Below are 19,644 nucleotides of genomic sequence, written 5' to 3'. Positions count from 1 at the left end.
TTTCAGAATGGCAGGCAGTGACTAGTGGAGTGCCGCAGGGCTCAGTGCTGGGACCCCAGCTCTTTACTATGTACATTAATGATTTAGATGAAGGAATTAAATGTAGTATCTCCAAGATGACACTAAGCTAGGTGGCGCTGTGAGCTGTGACGAGGACGCCAAGAGGCTGCAGGGTGACTTGGACAAGTTAGGCGAGTGGGCAAATGCATGGCAGATGCAGTATAATGTGCATAAATGTGAGGTTATCCATTTTGGGAGCAAAAAGACAAAGGCAGAATATTATCTGAATGGCAGCAGACTAGGAAAAGGGGAGACCTGGGTGTCATGGTTCATCAGTCATTGAAAGTATGCATGCAGGTACAGCAGGTGGTGAAGAAGGAAAATGGTATGTTGGCCTTCATAGCTAGGGGTTTTGAGTATAGGAGCAGAGAGGTCTTACTGCAGTTGTACAGGGCCTTGGTGAGGCCTCACCTGGAATATTTTGTTCAGTTTAGGACTCCTAATCTGAGGAAGGACATTCTTGCTATTGAGGGAGTGCAGCGAAGGTTCACCAGACTGATTCCCGTGATGGCTGGGCTGACATATGAGGAGGGACTGGATCAACTGGGCCTTTATACACTCGAGTTTAGAAGGATGAGAGGGGATCTCATAGAAACATTCAAGATTCTGACCGGACTGGACAGGTTAGATGCGGGAAGATTGTTTCCGATGTTGGGGAAGTCCAGAGCCAGGGGACAGTCTTAGGATAAGGGGTAGGCCATTTAGGACTGAGATGAGGAGAAACTTCTTCACTCAGAGAGTTGTTAACTTGTGGAATTCCCTGCCACAGAGAGTTGTTGATGCCAGTTCATTGGATATATTCAAGATATGGCCCTTATGGCTAAAGGGATCAAGGAGTATGGAGAGAAAGCAGGAAAGGGGTACTGAGGGAATGATTGGCCATGATCTTATCGAATGGTGGTGTCGGCTCGAAGGGCCAAACGACCTACTCCTGCAGCATGTTTCTATGTTTCTATGTTTCTATGGATCAGCCACATAAATACTCTGGCTACAAGAGCAGGTCAGAGTCTGGGTATTCTGCGGCGAGTGTCTCACCTCCTGACTCCCCAAAGTCTTTCCACCATCTCCAAGGCACAAGTCAGGAGTGTGATGGAATACTCTCCACTTGCCTGGAAAAGCGCAGCTCCAACAACACTCAAGAAGCTCGACACCATCCAGGACAAAGCAGCCCACTTGATTGGCACCCCATCCACCATCTTAAACATTCACTCCCTCCACCACCGGCGCACCATGGCTGCAGTGTGTACCATCTACAAGATGCCCTGCAGCAACTCACCAAGGCTTCTTCGGCAGCACCTCCTGTGATATATTCACAGAGCACAGCACACATAGCTTCTAACATGGCAAGCAGCTCTCTCGGAACCTTCCGGAACATGCTTGGTTCTATTTATTATTAACTCTCTAGTTGCAGTACACAATACGTCCACATCCACAGTATGGAGCTACAAACATTACACTTCTGCCTCCTTAATGAAGAAGTTATTATAACAAACATAATACATAACTTTCATTTTCATACATAACACAGGATATAGACTTATTTTTTTCCATATTTACAAATTTAACTTTACCACTTGTTTTCTGTTTCAAAGAGGATACCTTCACTCTCGAACAGAACCTTCCAAACACGGTGTCGAATCTAAACTAAATTCGAGGCTTATCCTGAAGAACGTTTTCCTCCACGGAATTTCCTTGATTTTCATTTGAACTTACTCTAACTTCAAGCTCTTTGTTTTCTTGACTCGGACTCAGACTTACATTCTGATTCTCTTCTGGATTTATTTCCAGTACATTGGATTTAGGATTTGCTAATGGTGTATCAAAACTATCTGATGAGTCAGAAATAATTGAATCATTCCCATCTTCAACTCCTTCCATGTCTGAAGGTAAAATATGATCAATATGAACAAATCTAACCTGTCTATTATCAAACATCTTTACCAAATATGTGCGAGGACCACATATCTTCACCACTCTTCCTGGTAATCACTTTACCCATTTATGGTGATGGTTCTTCACTCTCACCTTCTGGTTTAATTTCACATTTCTCTCTTTTACTCTACCTTTATCATGATTCTCTTTCTGTCTTAATTGTGTCTCTTCTACGGACTGTGCCAAATTTGGTTTGAACAATGAGAATCTGGTTTGTGGCTGTCGTTTGAGAAACAACTCTGCTGGTTTCTACCAGTAGTTGTATGAGGAATATTATGATATGTAATTAAAAAATTAGCTAATTTGTGATCCAATGACAACTGTCGTTTCTTTAGATTTGGATCTAACATTTGTTTTATGAGGGCACGTTTTATAATTCGTACAGTGCGCTCTGCTGCACCATTCGAAGCAGGATGGTATGTTGGAACCTTGGTATGTTTCACCCCGTTTTTGCTCGTGAACTGTGCAAATTCTTCGGAATGAAATTGTGGTCCATTATCCGAAACAATTTCTTCTGGGAGGCCAAATGAAGAAAATAATCTTCGTAAAATGTCCAATGTTTTACTTGTTATTATTTTCCACATTGCGAACACCTCAACCCACTTCGAATAGCTATCAATCACAATGAACAATTGTTGTCCTTCTAACTCAGCAAAATCAATATGTAGCCTTTGCCACACCCTGGGAGGCCATTTCCATGGCTGTAATGGTACTGGTGGTGGTTGCTTGTTTACCGATTGACATGTCGTATACTGACTCACGATGTACTCTATATCTTTATCAAGACCTAGCCACCAATAAATAACTGCGTGCAAAACTCTTGGTCAAGCACACTCCCAAATGCTGGTCATGGAGGTCTCCTAATAATTTGGACCTGAATTTATTTGGTATAACCACTCTTGCACCCCACATGATACAATCTTTATCGACTGATAATTCATTCCTTCGAATGAAGAATGGATGAATATCCTTGTCTGTTACCTGGTTTGGCCATCCATTTGCAATATAATCATACACCTTTGACATCACTGGGTCACGTTTGGTTGCTCTACCAATCTCTTCAGCTGTGACTGGCAGTTCATCAATATATGAAAAATAAAACACTTCTTCCCTATCGGGTGTAACTTGTGATGGGGAAGGCAATCTAGACATTGCATCAGCATTACTGTGATCAGCTGATCGTCTGTATTCAATATCATATGTATATGCTGACAAAATCAAAGCTCATCTCTGCATTCGGGCTGCAGCTAATGTTGGAACTGGGGACTTTGGATGGAGGATTGCTGTTCAGGGCTTATGGTCCGTAATGATGGTAAACTTACGACCATACAAGTATCTGTGGAACTTCTTGACCCCAAAAGTTAATGCCAAAGCTTCCCTTTCAATTTGCGCATAATTACGCTCACTGGCACTGAGAGTGCGTGAAGCAAAAGCAATTGGTCTCTCCTCCCCACTACTTAATACATGAGAGATCACTGCCCCAACTCCATCTGGAGAGGCATCACATGCTAGCTTAATCTCCTTCGATATGTCATAGTGAACTAACATGGTGCTCTCTACCAATTTGCTTTTACACTCCTTGAGTGCTGTATCGCATTCTTTTGACCACTTCCAATGGACCTGTTTTTTCAATAGGTCATTCAGTGGATGTAATACTGTAGCAAAATTTGGTAGGAACTTCCCATAATAGTTCAAAAGACCCAAAAATGAGCAAAGTTCAGTGACATTCCTGATTGCATCCAGCTTTCCCATGGTTGGATGTAATCCATCGTTGTCTACTCTGTACCCTAAGTACTCCACTGAGTTTTGAAATAACTCACACTTACGAGCAGACACTCGTACTCTGTGCTTCTTTAGCCGTTTGAGGACTTCATTCAATATGTTATTATGAATTTGCCTATTTGGTGCTGAAATTAGTATGTCATCCAAATTACATACTACCCCTTCAATACCTTGCAAAATCTGCTTCATCACCCCTTGGAATATGGCAGGGGCGGAAGACACTCCAAATGGTAGCCTATTAAATCGATATAGGCCTAGATGAGTATTTATAGTCAAACATGACATAGACTCCTCATCTAGTTCAAGCTGTAAGTAGGCATTTGTAAGATCCAGTTTTGAGAAGATCTGACCACCTATCAGTGTTGTGAACAAATCTTCTATATTCGGCAATGTATTGGGAACATTACCCTCTGGAACCTGGTTTACGGTTACTTTATAATCACCACATAATCTTACCTTACCGTTGGACTTAGGTACAACAACAATGGTGTAGCCCAATTACATCGATCTATCTTACAAATAATGTTCTCAGTCTCTAGTCTTTTGAGTTCTTGCTCAACTTTCTCCTTGAGTGCATACGTGGCTTGAAGTAAACCGATCTAGCGTTCTTCTGTACCCTGACACTCGCGTTGAAGCCTTGGATCGGACTGCCTGTTTCGCAGAACACCTTCGGATACCGCTTGATAACATCATCCGTTGATGCAAATCTCGTTTCCAAATGGAAAATCTCACTCCAATCCAGCTTCAGTGATCTCACCAATTTCTTCCCAGTAAGGCAGGCTTGTCTCCTTTCACTACTATTAGAGGCAAGTTCTGAAATTGATCCTTGTATTTCACCGGTACGGTGATACGACCTACCACAGGAATTTTCTCTCCCGAGTAGCCTCGCAGCTCTATCTTGGATTTCTCCAGTTAGAAATCACGCAATTTGTCGCGGTATAGTGACTCCGGTACTACACTCACGGATGCACCCATGTCAATTTCCATTGGTATCTTGAATCCCGCAACATCTATGTGGATTTTGATGCTTTCTGAATCGCTGTCCGTAAACCTTGTGCTCCTGATGACGTGTAACTCTAACATCTCCTCGTCCTGTTGTTGTTCTTCCATGCTATGTAGTCTCTGGGGATTTCTACTCATAGCTTTGAACGCTGGACTCGTAGCTTTAAAAGCTGGTTTACCCTTCAGTCGGCATGCCTTCGCAAGATGCCCAGTCTTTCTGCAGATGAAACACTCTGCCTTCACATATGGATAACTTTGAGCAATGTGTTGTCCCAGGCACCTATAGCACAACTTCGATGCTCTGTTAGAATTTCCAGTTTCTGAGACTTTGGGCCCCTAATGCCTTTTACTTTGAACCTGCAGGTGATTTACCTCGGTTGACTGACGACCGTAATTATTATGAAATTCTCGGGAATATTGTTCGACCATGCCCATTGACTTCACTGTCTGACAAGCAATCTCAAAAGTCAAGTCATCCGTCGTCAGTAACTTTCTTCTGAGCGCATCATTTTTCATCCCACAAACAAAACGGTCTCACAATGCTCGGTTTTGAAAGTTTCCAAAATTACAGTGAATACTTAGCTTTTTTAATGCTACGATGTAATCGCTGATACTTTTATCAGCCTTTTGATTCCGAATCCCGAAACGATTGCTTTCAGCAATTTCTAACGATTTGGGGTTATAGTGCTGCTCCAGCTTCGTTAAAATCTCTAAGCGTTGTGCCCTTTGGCTCGTCAGGCACAAGCAAATTTACAAGGGGTTCGTACAATGCCGGACCCGCCTCCGATAAGAAGATAGCTCTCTTCTGTTCCAACACAGCCTGATTCTGGACTGCATTGTCTGGAACTTCGATTATGTTATTTGCAGTGAAATACATTTCTAGCCGATCCACATACGCTTTAAAACGTTCCCGATCGTGGTCTATATTCACCCAAATGTCCCATTACACCTGCGAGTGCTCCCATTTTTAATTTCTAGCTGTTCACAATGTGCTATATTTTACCTCGGATTTTCTAGCTTTTTCCAAAGACAGAGAAGCTTTCAAAGTCTCTCTGTCGGCTGGCTGAATCCTTCACCAACAAAATTTCAGCTTTAAATCATCCGAAAAATCTCATCTCTTTGCCAAATGTGATATATTCTCAGAGCATAAGCACACACAGCTTTCTAACATGGCAGGCAGCTCTGTCGGAAGCTTCTGGAACATGCCTGGTTCTGTTTATTATTAACTCTGTAGTTGCAGTACACAATGTGTCCACATCCACAGTGTGGAGCTACAAATGTTACAAGCTTACAGACAATACACCTACCAAACCTTCCTGACTTGGAAATATATCGCCATTCCTTCATCGTCGCTGGGTCAACTCCCTCCCGAACAGCACTGTGGGAGCACCTTCACCACACGGACTGCAGCAGTTCAGGAAGGCGGCTCACCACTAGCTTCTCAAGGGCAATTAGGGATGGGCAATAAATGCCGACCTTGCCAGCGACGCCCACATCCCATGAACGAATATATATATTTTTTAAATAGTCTATGCCGGTGTTTATACTCCACACGAGCCATCTCCCTCCTCATTACATCTCACCCTATATCTGGAGGTTTCATCACATGGCCTCTCACTTCCAACTGCCCCACCCAGTCAAATAGCCTTTTTCCCACCTGCAATATTTTTATGACTAATAAACAAAAATGTGCAAAGAAAATGAAAATGAATGCACAATTTATTTTAATGCCCCTATGATTTTTCTGCCGGACATGCTCATAGCGGTGTCCCGGAAATTAATTCCTAGAGAATCCGGGTCAATCCCGGAGGGTTGCAACTCTAGGTACAAGGAAAAAAAAGTTACCAAAATCCTCGTCCGAGCCAGGAATCCTTGGACTGTTTCTTGTGTGGAGGATAAACACCAACATGGACTGGTTGGGCCACATCGCCCGTTTCAGTGTTGTAATTTTGATGTAATATTCTCTAATTCCATTGATGCAAGAGACCAGTCGCCTCAGTGCAGCAGACCCGAGCATTCCCAGACTCTCCCTCAGGCGTTGCTAGGACACCGCTCTTCCCTCCCACTCGGGTTGCCAACTCTAGTTAGACGTATTCCTGGAAATTTCATCACCTGACTGCCGACCTCCAACCGTCCCGCCCCCACACTCCTACCATTGATTGCTTGACATGTTCATCCTCGCAGTGCATCAAGGGCCTTCCCAGCTAATTGGACAATGAACAGACTCTTCGTTACCTGATTGGATGGTTCTTCAGTGTCAGTCAAACAGCCTTTCCCCCCCCCTCATTTTTTTATAACTAATAAACAAAAGTGTTTAAAGAAAATAAAGTGGGTAAAAATTCCGCCGCGCCTGGTTTGGGGCGGTAACACCCGCGAGATGCGAGATATTGCGCCAGGTGCAGAAGTCTCAACCCTTGCGAGAAATTGGGGTTACCACCCCCGAAAGGAAGTGGAGCGCTAAATAACACGCTCCACTTCCTGTCTGGAACGCTAGCGGGGCGGGCGAGCAGGAGCGGGACGCAGGAGCGGGACGGGCTCTCCCTTTCATTAAAGGGACGGGCCCAAGCTGCAAGCTCTGCATTGCAAAAATGGGCCTACCTGGACCACTGGGGGAGCGGGAATTGCCGTGCCAACAGCCTGGCATTCAAGCAGAGTGCCGGGCTGACCAATAGTGACATGTACAAAGCGCCCATGGGGTGCACTAAAATATTGGACACATTTTTATTAAACAATGCACCTCCCTTTTAATTATCGCCCCGTAAGTGGCCTGCCGCTGTCATCGCCCGGCGCAGCTTCAGGGAGTGATACCCAATTTAGGGTCCGGGGCACTAACAGCAGGCACAAGGGACCCGAATTTCTAGGCCAATAAAAATAATGTTTTGAATGCCCCTATGATGTTTCGCCGGGTGTTGCTCACAGCAGTGACCTGAAGTTTAGTCTTTAATTCTTGGAGAATTCAGGGCAATCCTGGAGGGTTGGCAACCCTCACATACGTCAGGCCTACACTGATTGAACTCCATCTGACACCGTTTTGCCCACTCACTCAATCTATCAATGTTCCTTTGCAACTTTCTGCTCCCATTGACATTATTTACTGTGCCACCTAACTTGGTGCCATCAGCAAACTTGGATACACGGCTCTCTAATCCTTCATCTAACTCATTTATAAATAGAATGTAAAGCTGAGGTCCCAGTATAGATCGCTGGGGGATGCCACTGTGACTCCTGCCGATTGGAGCACTGCCTGCCTCCTACACTCTAACCAATTCCCTACCAGTCAGGCCCACACCAGGATCACAGTCAGAGCCCATCAGACCCACACTGGGCTCACAGTCAAAGCCCATCAGCCCCACACTGGGATCACAGTCAGAGCCCATCAGCCTCACACTGGGATCACAGTCAGAGGTGGGCACCAGAGGGACTGGAGTGCATAATCACCCTCAGTAACATATTTGAATTTGAATTAAGTTTACTGTCAAAAGTTTAATTTGTTTAATGTGTCGGTTTTAGTGCCCCCCTTTAATAAGGGGGCACTTGATTTACTGTTCAACTTAAAATAGTTGTAGAGCTGTTGAGTTGGGAGTGGCTTAGCCAGTCATGTGATGTTCACAAGACTCAATAAAACCCCAGCCAGTTGGGTTCGGGGGATCCACGATGAGGCAGGTGGTTGTGAGCCTGGTGGATGAACTGGTAATGTGTAGTGCGATTGTTAAACCTTTGCTAATAAACCAACTAGTTCTTAATAGCGATGTGTTGCTATGAATTCTTAAGCAAAGAACCCATGAAGCAAATACATTACGATCTGGTTTCTGACCAGGCTGTAGTTTTACTAACTCTCACTGTTGTTTCTTTCAGGCATCAATAAACTCCAGCTTTAATTGGTCAGGGGACTTGCTCTCGAAGCTGGGATTATGCAATATCATGTACGAAGACGTCCCGGACACTCCCCTAGAATATTACACTTGCCAGTTCAGACTCTCCAAGTTAGAAAGGTCGGTCTGAAATGGGTCCCTTGTGAGTATTGGGTCACCCGGTAAAAGATAGAAAGACTTGTATACAACCTCAGGACATCCCAAAGCACTTTTCAGCCAATTAAGTACTTTAAAAAAAATGTAATCACTGTTGTAATGTAGGAAATGTGACAGCCAATTTGCGCACAGCAAGCTCCAACAAACAGCAATGTGATAATGACCAGATAATCTATTTTTTGTGATATTTGTTGAGGGATAAATATTGGGCCAGGACACCGGGGATAACCCTCCTGCTTTTCTTCAAAATGGTGCCATGAGATCTTTTATGCCCACCTGAAAAAGAAAACGGGGTCCCGGTTTAACGTCTCATCCAAAAGACAACACCTCTGACAGTGCAGCACTCCCTCTGTACCGGACTGAAGTGTCATCCTAGATTTTGTGCTCGAGGCTCTGGAATGGGCCCACTGCCTCCAGTACCAGTGTGTCAATAGGACCTGGCACCGGAAACCTGCCCACTGCCTCAGTGTCTTTGTCAATGCTTATAGGGTAGCTGAGGATAGGGATCAAGCATTCAGTCTCTGATTGGTGGGATGTAACAAATGGTGACCCCGAGGGCTCTGTCGTCGTCATCATCATCATCATCATCATCATCATAGGCAGTCCCTCGGAATCAAGGAAGACTTGCTTTCACTCTTAAAATGAGTCCTTAGATGGCTGAACAGTCCAATACGAGAGCCACAGTTCCTGTCACAGGTGGGACAGATAGTCATTGATGGTAAGGGTGGGTGAGACAGGTTTGCCGCACACACTTTCCGCTGCCTGCGCTTGATTTCTTCATCTCGGCAATGAAACTCAAGGTGCTCAGCGCCCTCCCGGATGCACTTCCTTCACTTAGGAGGTCTTTGGCCAGAGACTCCCAGGTGTCAGTGGAGATGTTGCACTTTATCAGGGAGGCTTTGAGGGTGTCCTTGTAACTTTTCCTCTGCCCACCTTTGCCTCATTTGCCGTGAAGGAGTTCCGAGTAGAGCGCTTGCTTTGGGAGTCTCGTGTCTGGCATGCGGCCAATGTGGCCTGCCCAGTGAAGCTGATCGAGTGTGGATCTGTACTAAGGTCTTCACCATTTATTGTTAACAACTTGGATGTAGGAATAGGAAGTCAGCAGAAGGGTGAAGGTACAAAGCGACACAGAAAGACTTGGTGAGTGGGTAAAACATTGGCAGATCACAGAATCATAGAACCTTAGAAATTTACAACATGGAAGGAGGCCATTTCGGCCCATCGCGTCCGTGCCGGCTCACGAACAGCTATCCAGCCTAAGCTCCAGCTCTTGGTCCGTAGCCCTGTAGGTTACAGCACTAAATGTGGTGAGGGTTTCTGCCTCTGTCACCCTTTCGGGCAGTGAGTTCCAGTCCCCCACCACATTTGAAGAAACTTCCCATCATATCTCCTCTAAACCTCCTACCAATTACTTTAAATCTATGCCCCCTGGTTGTTGACCACTCTGCTAAGGGAAATAAGTCCTTCCTATCCACTCTAACAAGGCTCCTCATACAAACATAGAAATTCACAGCACAGAAGGAGGCCATTTCGGCCCATCATGCTCCGCCGGCTGACAAAGAGCCACACGGCCCTCGGTCAGCAGCCCTGAAGAACATAAGAAATAGCAGGTGTGGGCCATACGACCCCTTGAGCCTGCTCCGCCATTTAATACGATCATGGCTGATTCGATCATGGACTCAGCTCCACTTCCCCGCCCTCTCCCCATAGCCCCTTATTCCCTTATCGGTTAAGAAACTGTCTATTCTGTCTTAAATGTATTCAATGACTCAGCCTCCACAGCTCTCTAAGGCAGCGAATGCCATAGATTTACAACCCTCTGAAAGAAGAAATTGCTCCTCTTCTCAGTTTTAAATGGGCGGCCTCTTATTCCAAGATTATGCTCCCGAGTTCTAGTCTCCCCTATCAGTGGAAACATCCTCACTGCACCCACCTTGTTAAGCCCCCTCATAATCTTACACGTTTCGATAAGATCATCTCTCATCTTTCTGAATTCCAATGAGTAGAGACCCAACCTACTCAACCTTTCCTCATAAGTCAACCCTCATCCCCGGAATGAACCTAGTGAACCTGTTCTGAACTGCCTCCAAAGCAAATATATCCTTTCTTAAATATGGAAACCAAAACTGTACGTAGTATTCCAGGTGTGGTCTCACCAATGCCCTGTATAACTGTAGCAAGACTTCCCTGCTTTTATACCCCATTCCCTTTGCAATAAAGGCCAAGATTCCATTGGCCTTCCTGATCACTTGCTGTACCAGCATACTAACCTTTTGTGTTTCATGCACCAGGACTCCAGGTCCCGCTGTACTGCAGCACTTTGCAATTTTTCTCCATTTAAATAATAACTTGCTCTTCGATTTTTTTTCTGCCAAAGTGCATAACCTCACACTTTCCATCTGCCAAATTTTTGCCCACTCACTTAGCTTGTCTATGTCCTTTTGCAGGTTTTTTGTGTCCTCTTCACTCATTGCTTTTCTTCCCATCTTTGTATTGACAGCAAACTAGGCTACGTTACACTCGGTCCCTTCATCCAAGTCGTTAATATAGATTGTAAATAGTTGGGGTCCCAGCACTGATCCCTGCGGCATCCCACTAGTTACTGATTGCCAACCCGAGAATGAACCATTTATCCCGACTCTCTGTTTTCTGTTCGTTAGCCAATCCTCTATCCATGCTAATATATTAACCCCAACCCCGTGAACTTTTATCTTATGCAGTAACCTTTTATGTGGCACCCTGTCACATGCCTTCTGTAAGTCCAAATACACCACATTCACTGGTTCCCCTTTATCCACCCTGTTCATTACATCCTCAAAGAATTCCAGCAAATTTGTCAAACAAGACTTCCCCTTCATAAATTCATGCTGATTCTGCCTGACAGAATTATGCTTTTCCAAATGGCCTGCTCCTGCTTCTTTAATAATGGACTCCAACATTTTCCCAACCACAGATGTTATGCTAACTGGTCTTTCCTGCTTTTTGTCTGCCTCCTTTTTTAAATAGGGGCATTTTCCAATCTGCTGGGACTTCCCCAGAATCCAGGGAATGTTGGTAAATTACAAGCAATGCATCCACAATCTCTGCCGCTACTTCTCTTAAGACCCTAGGATGCAAGCCTTCAGGTCCACGGGATTTGTCCGCCTTTAGTCCCATTATCTTACTGAGTACTACCTCCTTAGTGATTGTGTTAAGTTCCTCCCCCCCCCATAGCCCCTTGACTATCCACCGTTGGGATATTTTTAGTGTCCTCTACCATAAAGACTGATACAAAATATTTGTTCAGAGTTTCTGCCATCTCCATGTTTCCCATCACTAATTCCCTGGTCTTGTTCTGTAAGGGACCAACATTTACTTTAGCCACTCTTTTCCTTTTTATATACCTGTAGAAACTCTTGCTATCTGTTTTTATATTTCATGCTAGTTTACTTTCATAGTCTATCTTCCCTTAATCATTTTTTTAGTCATTCTTTGCTGGCTTTTAAAAGCTTCCCAATCTTCTGTCCTCCCACTAGTTTTGGCCACTTTGTATGCCCTTGTTTTTAATTGGATACCATCCTTTATTTCTTTAATTAGCCACAGATGGCTATCTTTTCTCTTACACCCTTTCCTCCTCACTGGAATATATTTTTCTTGAGAGTTATGAAATATCTCCTTAAATGTACACCATTGTTCATCAACCGTCCTACACTTTAATCTATTTTCCCAGTCCACTTTAGCCAACTCTGCCCTCATACCTTTGTAGTCTCCTTTATTTAAGCTTAGTAAGCTGGTTTGAGATCCAACTTCCTCACCCTCGATCTGAATTTAAAATTCAACCATGCTATGATCACTCATTCCAAGGGAATCCTTTACTAGGAGATTGTTTATTAATCCTGTCTCATAATTTTATACACCTCAATAAGGTCTCCCCTTAGCCTCCTCTGTTCCAACAAAGAAAACAACCCCAGCCTATCCAATCTTTCCTCATAGCGAAAATTCTCCAGTCCAGAACTCGTAAATCTCCTCTGCAGCCCCCTCCAGTGCAGTCACATTTTTCCTGTAATGTGGTGACCAGAACTGCACGCAGTATTCTAGCTGTGGCCTAACTGGTGTTTTAGACACTTGAAGCATAACCTCCCTGCTCTTGTATTCTATGCCTCGGCTCATAAAGACAAGTAAACCATATGCCTTCTTAACCACCTTATCTACCTGTCCTGCTACCTTCAGTGGTCTGTGATCATGCACGCCAAGATGCAGTTCAGTATAGGCAAGTGTGAGGTTGTGCCCTTTGTCAATTTAGAATATTTTCTTAATGGCAGGCGACTAGAAACTGTGGAGGAGAAAAGGGAATTAGGTGTCCAGCAGCGTTCCCATCAAGCCGCGCGTCCATGTAGCGCTCTGGAGCTGCCGGGCAGACCGCTCACTGGCTTTTAAACGGGAGAAACCGAGCATGCATGGTATTTCAAACGGGCCATGCAGCCCCTTAAAGGGGCCGTGCACCCCCCAAAAAATGAAACTGAACATTAAAAGCTGGTGCACAGGTACAAAAAGTAATCGAAGAGGCTAATGGAATGTTGGCCTTTATTGCAAAGGGCCTGGAATACAAAGGAGGGGGGAGTTATGTTACAGCTGCACAGAGTCTTGTTCATAACCCATCCGGAGTACTGAGTGCAGTTTTGGGCAAGGCAGCTCAGGAAGGATATATTGGCCATTTACAGGCACAGATTCACCAGAATTATTATCAGGGCTTGAAGAGTTAAATTATGAAGACAGATTGCACAAACCTGGCTTGTATTCCCATGGGTTAATCTTCTAAACATTCTAGGGGTGGTTTAATGGAACTGTTTAAAATGATAATGTTAGGGGAACAAGAGCTAGTAAAAGCCATCCATTTTATACTAAGGTCTAAAGTTAAAAACCTGCAAAACTTTTCAACCTTCACACGGGTCACAAACAGCCTGATCTCGAGGTTAAACAACACATACTGTGTTTGCGTTGTGTTTGCGTTGCGTTGGATCGTGTAGTGCTGTTTCTTGATATACTATGTTGCAGTGTGTTGCGTATCTGTAAAGCATGCACTCCCATGTTCCGCCACCAGGGAGCGCATCCCCTGAAGTCCCACGGGATCCCAGCATCCCTTGGGAGCACTATATATAAGCCGGCCCCTAAGGCCTGTTCCTCACTCTGGAGTGTCTTAATAAAGACTGAGGTCACTGTTACTTTAACCTCCCTGTGTGCAGTTTCATCTGTGTTAGGAACACAATAACTGGCGACAAGTATACGAATCCAACACAAAGATGCAGCAAACTGTGGGCATCCTGTAGAAGTTCTCGGAGGGTGAGGACTGGGAAGCCTATGTCGAACAGCTAGACCAGTACTTTGTAGCCAACAAGTTGACGGAGAAGGAAACGCTGCAAAAAGGAGAGCAGTCCTCCTCACGGTCCTCCTCACGGTCCCCCCAGTGGAATTCGGTCGGCTGCAACCATCTTCCAGAGAAATATGGAGAGCCGACTCAAGTCGGTACCATGCACGGTGGTTTTTCAGGACGACATATTGGATCGGGACACCGTCGAGCACCTACAAAACCTGGAGGAGGTCCTCCAGCGACTGGATAGTGTAGGGCTGGGCCTGAAGAGGTTGAAATGTGTCTTCATGGCAACAGAAGTGGAGTTTTTGGGGAGAAAGATTGCGGCAGACGGCATTCGGCCCACAGACGCCAAGACAGAGGCTATCAGGAATGCGCCCAGGCCACAGAACGTCATGGAGCTGCGGTCGTTCCTGGGACTCCTCAACTATTTTGGTAACTTCCTACCGTGGTTAAGCACCCTCTTTGTAAAGCCCTTACTCTACAGTATGAAACCACACGAGGCACATTCTGGGGACAAGGTCACTCTGTGACCTTAACTCTTTATTCACAGGACTCCAAAGATGATAACCCTGTGTGGGACCTCCCTTTTTATACCTGTGTGATCAGGTTAGGAGTGTCTCCCAAATGTTCACCCCTTGTGGTCAAGGTGTGCATCTAGGTTGAGTGTATACAGTAATACAGTGCATTGTGGTTACATGCATGACATCACCTCCCCCCACAGTCTTATTGGGATCATAGGTTTAGTCTTTCTGGAATCATAGGTTTAGTCTTTCAGGTGGTCTACGCTCCCTCGTGGAGCGCCGCAGTTGGGGCTCTGGTTGTTGGACACTGACGTGAGTGTCTGTCACCTGTGGTGATTCCAGCCTGTCTGGGCTGAGCGCAGGGACTGTGCATTCTTCTGATTGCTCTTGTTGCTCGTTCACTGGCGGCGTTGTGAGCTCCATCTCATGGTCTTCTTCAGGTTCCTCCGTGTCGATGCGGAACCTTTTTTTTACTTGGTCCAGATGCTTACGGCATATCTGACCATTGTTGAGTTTTACCACGATGACCCTATTCCCCTCTTTGTCAATTACAGTGCCCTCAAGCCATTTGGGCCCCATGGCATGATTGAGGACGAATACAGGATAATTTATTTCTATACATCTCTCCCTCGAATTACGGTCATGGTACTCGTTTTGTGACTTGCGCTTGCCCTCAACTATGTCGGTCAGGTCTGGGTGAATGAGGGACAACCGAGTTTTGAGTGTCCGTTTCATTAGTAGCTCTGCGGGTGGGACCCCCGTGAGCAAGTGCGGTCGGGATCTATAGGCCAGCAGGAGACACGATAGGCGGCATTGTAGGGAGGGTCCTTGAATCCTGAGCATACCTTGCTGAATGATTTGGACCGCACATTCCACCTGGCCATTGGAGGCCGGCTTGAACGATGCAGTCCTGGTGTGGGTGATGCCATTGCCCGACATAAACTCTCGGAATTCGTAGCTTGTGAAACATGGGCCATTATCACTAACCAGGATGTCCGGCAAGCCATGGGTTGCAAAGATCGCACGGTGGTGGATGACATGCATGAATTCAGAATGATGCATTCGATCCATTTCGAGTACGCATCTAACACAATAAGGAACACCTTTCCCATGAACGGGCCCGCGTAGTCAACATGAATGCGTAACCATGGCCTGGTGGGCCAGGGCCACGGGCTGAGCGGGGCCTCTCTAGGGGCACCTGCGAACACAGTGTTCCAGGTCTGAATCAATTCCAGGCCACCAAACGTGTGACCGGGCAATGGCCTTCATCAGCACAATGCCTGGGTGCTCGCTTTGGAGTTCCCTGATGAATGCCTCCCTGCCCTTCTGGGGCATAACTACGCGGCTGCCCCATAGTAGGGAGTCGTCTTGGATGGAGAGCTCATCCATCCGTCTGTGGAATGGTCTGACCTCCTCAGGGCATGCTCAGTGTGCGGGCGCCCAATCCCCAGTCAGGACACATTTCTTAATCAGGGATGGGAGGCGATCTCTGTTTGTCCAGATTTTGATCTGGCGGGATGTGATGGGGGAGCCTGCGCTGTCAAAGGCATCGATAGCCATGACCATCTCAGCTCTTTGCTCAGCTGCCCCCTCAGTGGTGGCCAGTCGAAGCCTGCTGAGTGCGTCAGCGCAATTTTCAGTGCTGGGCCGGGGCCGAATGGAGTAGTCATAAGCAGCCAGCGTGAGAGCCCTTCGCTGTATGCGAGCTGATGCGTTGGCATTGATAGCCTTGCTGTCTGACAACAGGGATGTTAATGGCTTGTGGTCTGTCTCTAATTCAAACTTCTTACCAAAGAGATACTGATGCATTTATTTTTACACCATAGACACATGCAAGTGCTTCCTTCTCGACCATCTCATATCCCTGTTCTGCTTGAGAGAGCGACCTGGAGGCATAAGCCACAGGTTGTAGTTGACCCTCAGCATTGCCCTGCTGCAACACACACCCAACCCCATAGGACGATGCATCACAAGTCAGAACCAATTTTTTACAAGGGTCGTACAGGGCCAATAACTTGTTTGAACAAAGTAGGTTTCGCTCCCGATCAAAAGCCCGTTCCTGACAGTCCCCCCAAAACCAATCGCAACCCTTACGCAGGAGCACGTATAATGGCTCCAACAACGTGCTCAAGTTTGGCAGAAAGTTCCCGAAATAGTTCAACAGTCCCAGGAATGAACACAACTCCGATGTGTTGCAGGGCCTGGGTGCTCGTCGAATCGCCTCTGTTTTGGATTCGGTGGGCCGAATCCCATCTGCAGCAACCCTCCTGCCCAGAAACTCAACCTCAGGAGCTAAGAACACGCATTTAGACTTCTTGAGTCGCAGGCCTACCCGGTCCAGTCGGCGTAGCGTAGCACCTCCTCCAGGTTGTGGAGGTATTCCTCGGTGTCTCGACCTGTGATGAGGATGTCATCCTGGAATACGATCATTCCAGGAATGGATTTGAGCAGGCTTTCCATGTTTCATTGAAAGATCGCGGCCGCTGATCGAATGCCACACGGGCACCTGTTATAAACGAACAGTCCCTTGTGCGTGGTGATGGTGGTCAGTAGTTTAGATTCGTCGGCCAGTTCCTGGGTCATATAGGCTGAAGTAAGGTCCAACTTGGTGAACCACTTGCCAGTGTGGCGAAGAGGTCCTCCACTTTCAGGAGCGGGTATTGATCTTGTAGGGACACCAGATTGATGTGGCCTTGTAGTCGCCACAGATCCTGACAGAGCCATCCGCTTTTAGGACGGGAACGATGGGGCTCGCCCAGTCGCTGAATTCAACAGGCGAAATGATGCCCTCTCTCAACAGCCGGTCCAATTCGCTCTCGATCTTTTCCCGCATCACATACGGCACCGCTCTGGCTTTGTGGTGCACTGGCCTGGCGTCCGGGGTGATGTGTATCACTTTAGTGCCTTTGAAAGTCCCAACGTCAGGTTGGAATAGTGAATCGAATTGTTGTAGGATTTGTGAGCACGAACTTCGCTCCACAGATGACATTACGTGAACATCCCCCCATTTCCAGTTCATCTCAGCTAACCAGCTCCTCCCCAACAGTGCAAGACCATTGCCTGGGACAATCCAGAGCGGCAGCCGATTCACTAACCCATTGTGTGTGACAGCGAATATTGCACTGCCTAGCACCGGAATGATTTATTTAGTGTAAGTCCGTAATTGTGTCTCAATACGTGCTAATTTGGGTCTACTGGCTTTAAGTGGCCATAGCTTCTCAAATTGCTGAATGCCCATGAGTGACTGGCTGGCCCCAGTGTCCAGCTCCATGCGTACTGGGATACCGTTTAATAAAACCCTCATCATCATTGGTGGCGTTTTGGTGTATGAACTGTGAATATTCGCCACATGGACCTGCTGAACCTCGGCGTCCATCGATTTGCCCCAAAAGTCATCCTGCCTCAAAGAACCCTCTTCTGGTCCATCCGCCTCATATATTAGTCTGGTTGCAGACTTCCTGCACATTCGAGCTAAGTGGCCACTGAGATTGCAGTTCCTGCAGACAAACTGTTGAAATCTGCAAGATCTAGCTGAGTGTTTTCCCCCACACCTCCAGCATGAGTTAAAGTTTCCATTGTTGGGAACAAAGGGACTATGGCCAGGCATTCCGCGCTGACTGTCCCTTTGACTGCTCTTAAGTACCCTATTGGTGGGTGTCAATGGCCCCATCCCGGGCCACATTATCCACTGTGAAGGCATGAATGTCCGTTCAGCCTGCTATTGTCTCTGTTGAAGTCCTACTCTGGGGTCTATTGCTGCCTGGGGAGTGTCGGACTGCCTGCCTGCGGGGCTCTGAGTCGCATTGATGATGTTAACTCCCTGATCCATTGCCGCGTTAGAGGCAGAATTGCGTGCGTATATTATTTTCGTCTCTTCCTCCCCCACCATGAAAGTTTGAGCTATCCAAGTTCAAATCCTTGGTCTCAATTAATTTGCGGAAAATTCCCATATGACCGATGCCCTCGATAAAGAAGTCCCTTAGCATCTCCTCCCTGCAGGCGTCTGTGAACTTACAGAGGCTGGCCAAACACCGGAGGTCTGCTATGAAGTCCGGTATGCTCTGTCCTTCACGCCGTCGGTGGGTGTAGAATCTGTGTCGGGCCATATGTATGCTGCTCGCTGGTTTGAGGTGCTCCCCGATCAATTTGCTAAGTTCTTCAAAGGTTTTGTCCGCCGGCTTTTTGGGTCCTTCATGAGCGCGTAAGTCTTTGGTCCGCAGCTGGTCAAAAGATGAGCCCTTCGCTTGTCGGCCACTGCATCCTCCAGCCATTCTTTCGTGACAAAGCTTTGCTGAAGCCTCTCGACAAAATCGTCCCAGTCTTCCCCAACACAGTACCGTTCCTCTGTGCTACCGGTGGCCATTCTTGTGGGTCGTGAATTCCCGTTTCTCATCGCCAATGTAAAGTTCTCACTCTACAGTATGAAACCACATGAGGCACATTCTGGGGACAAGGTCACTCTGTGACCTTAACTCTTTATTCACAGGACTCCAAAGACGATGACCCTGCGTGGGAGCTCCCTTTTTAGACCTGTGTGATCAGGTAAGGAGTGTCTCCCACAAGTTCACCCCTTGTGGTCAAGGTGTGCATCTAGGTTGAGTGTATACAGTAATACAGTGGTGTTGCATTGTGGTTACATACATGACACTCTTAGAGCCCCTACATGTGTTATTGCATAAAGGTGAGAACTGGGTATGGGGGAAAAACCAAGCAATTGCTTTTGAGAAAGCCAGAAACATTTTATGCTCCAACAAGCTGCTTGTATTGTATAACCCGTGTAAAAGACTTGTGCTAGCATGTGATGCGTCGTCATACGGAGTCGGGTGTGTATTACAACAAGCTAACATTGCGGGGAAGTTGCAACCTGTCGCCTATGCTTCCAGGAGCTTGTCTAAGGCCGGGAGCGCCTACAGCATGATCGAGAAAGAGGCATTAGCGTGTGTGTTCAGGGTAAAGAAAATGCATCAGT

At 46.4% G+C, this 19,644-nt stretch overlaps 1 protein-coding gene across 1 annotated transcript in view; it reads left to right on the top strand.

Annotated features, from left to right (window-relative positions):
• Window positions 1–19,644, top strand: part of LOC139265805 (anoctamin-7-like) — a 192,229-nt gene that overhangs the window by 61,209 nt on the left and 111,376 nt on the right. The window contains exon 6 of the mRNA XM_070883247.1: window positions 8,632–8,768. Within this exon, the coding sequence (XP_070739348.1) occupies window positions 8,632–8,768 (137 nt within the window). The remainder of the gene's footprint in view (window positions 1–8,631; window positions 8,769–19,644) is intronic.

The sequence above is a fragment of the Pristiophorus japonicus genome, chromosome 6 (assembly GCF_044704955.1).
Source record: "Pristiophorus japonicus isolate sPriJap1 chromosome 6, sPriJap1.hap1, whole genome shotgun sequence".
NCBI lineage: Eukaryota > Metazoa > Chordata > Chondrichthyes > Pristiophoridae > Pristiophorus > Pristiophorus japonicus.
This window is presented reverse-complemented; position numbering and strand designations above follow the sequence as displayed.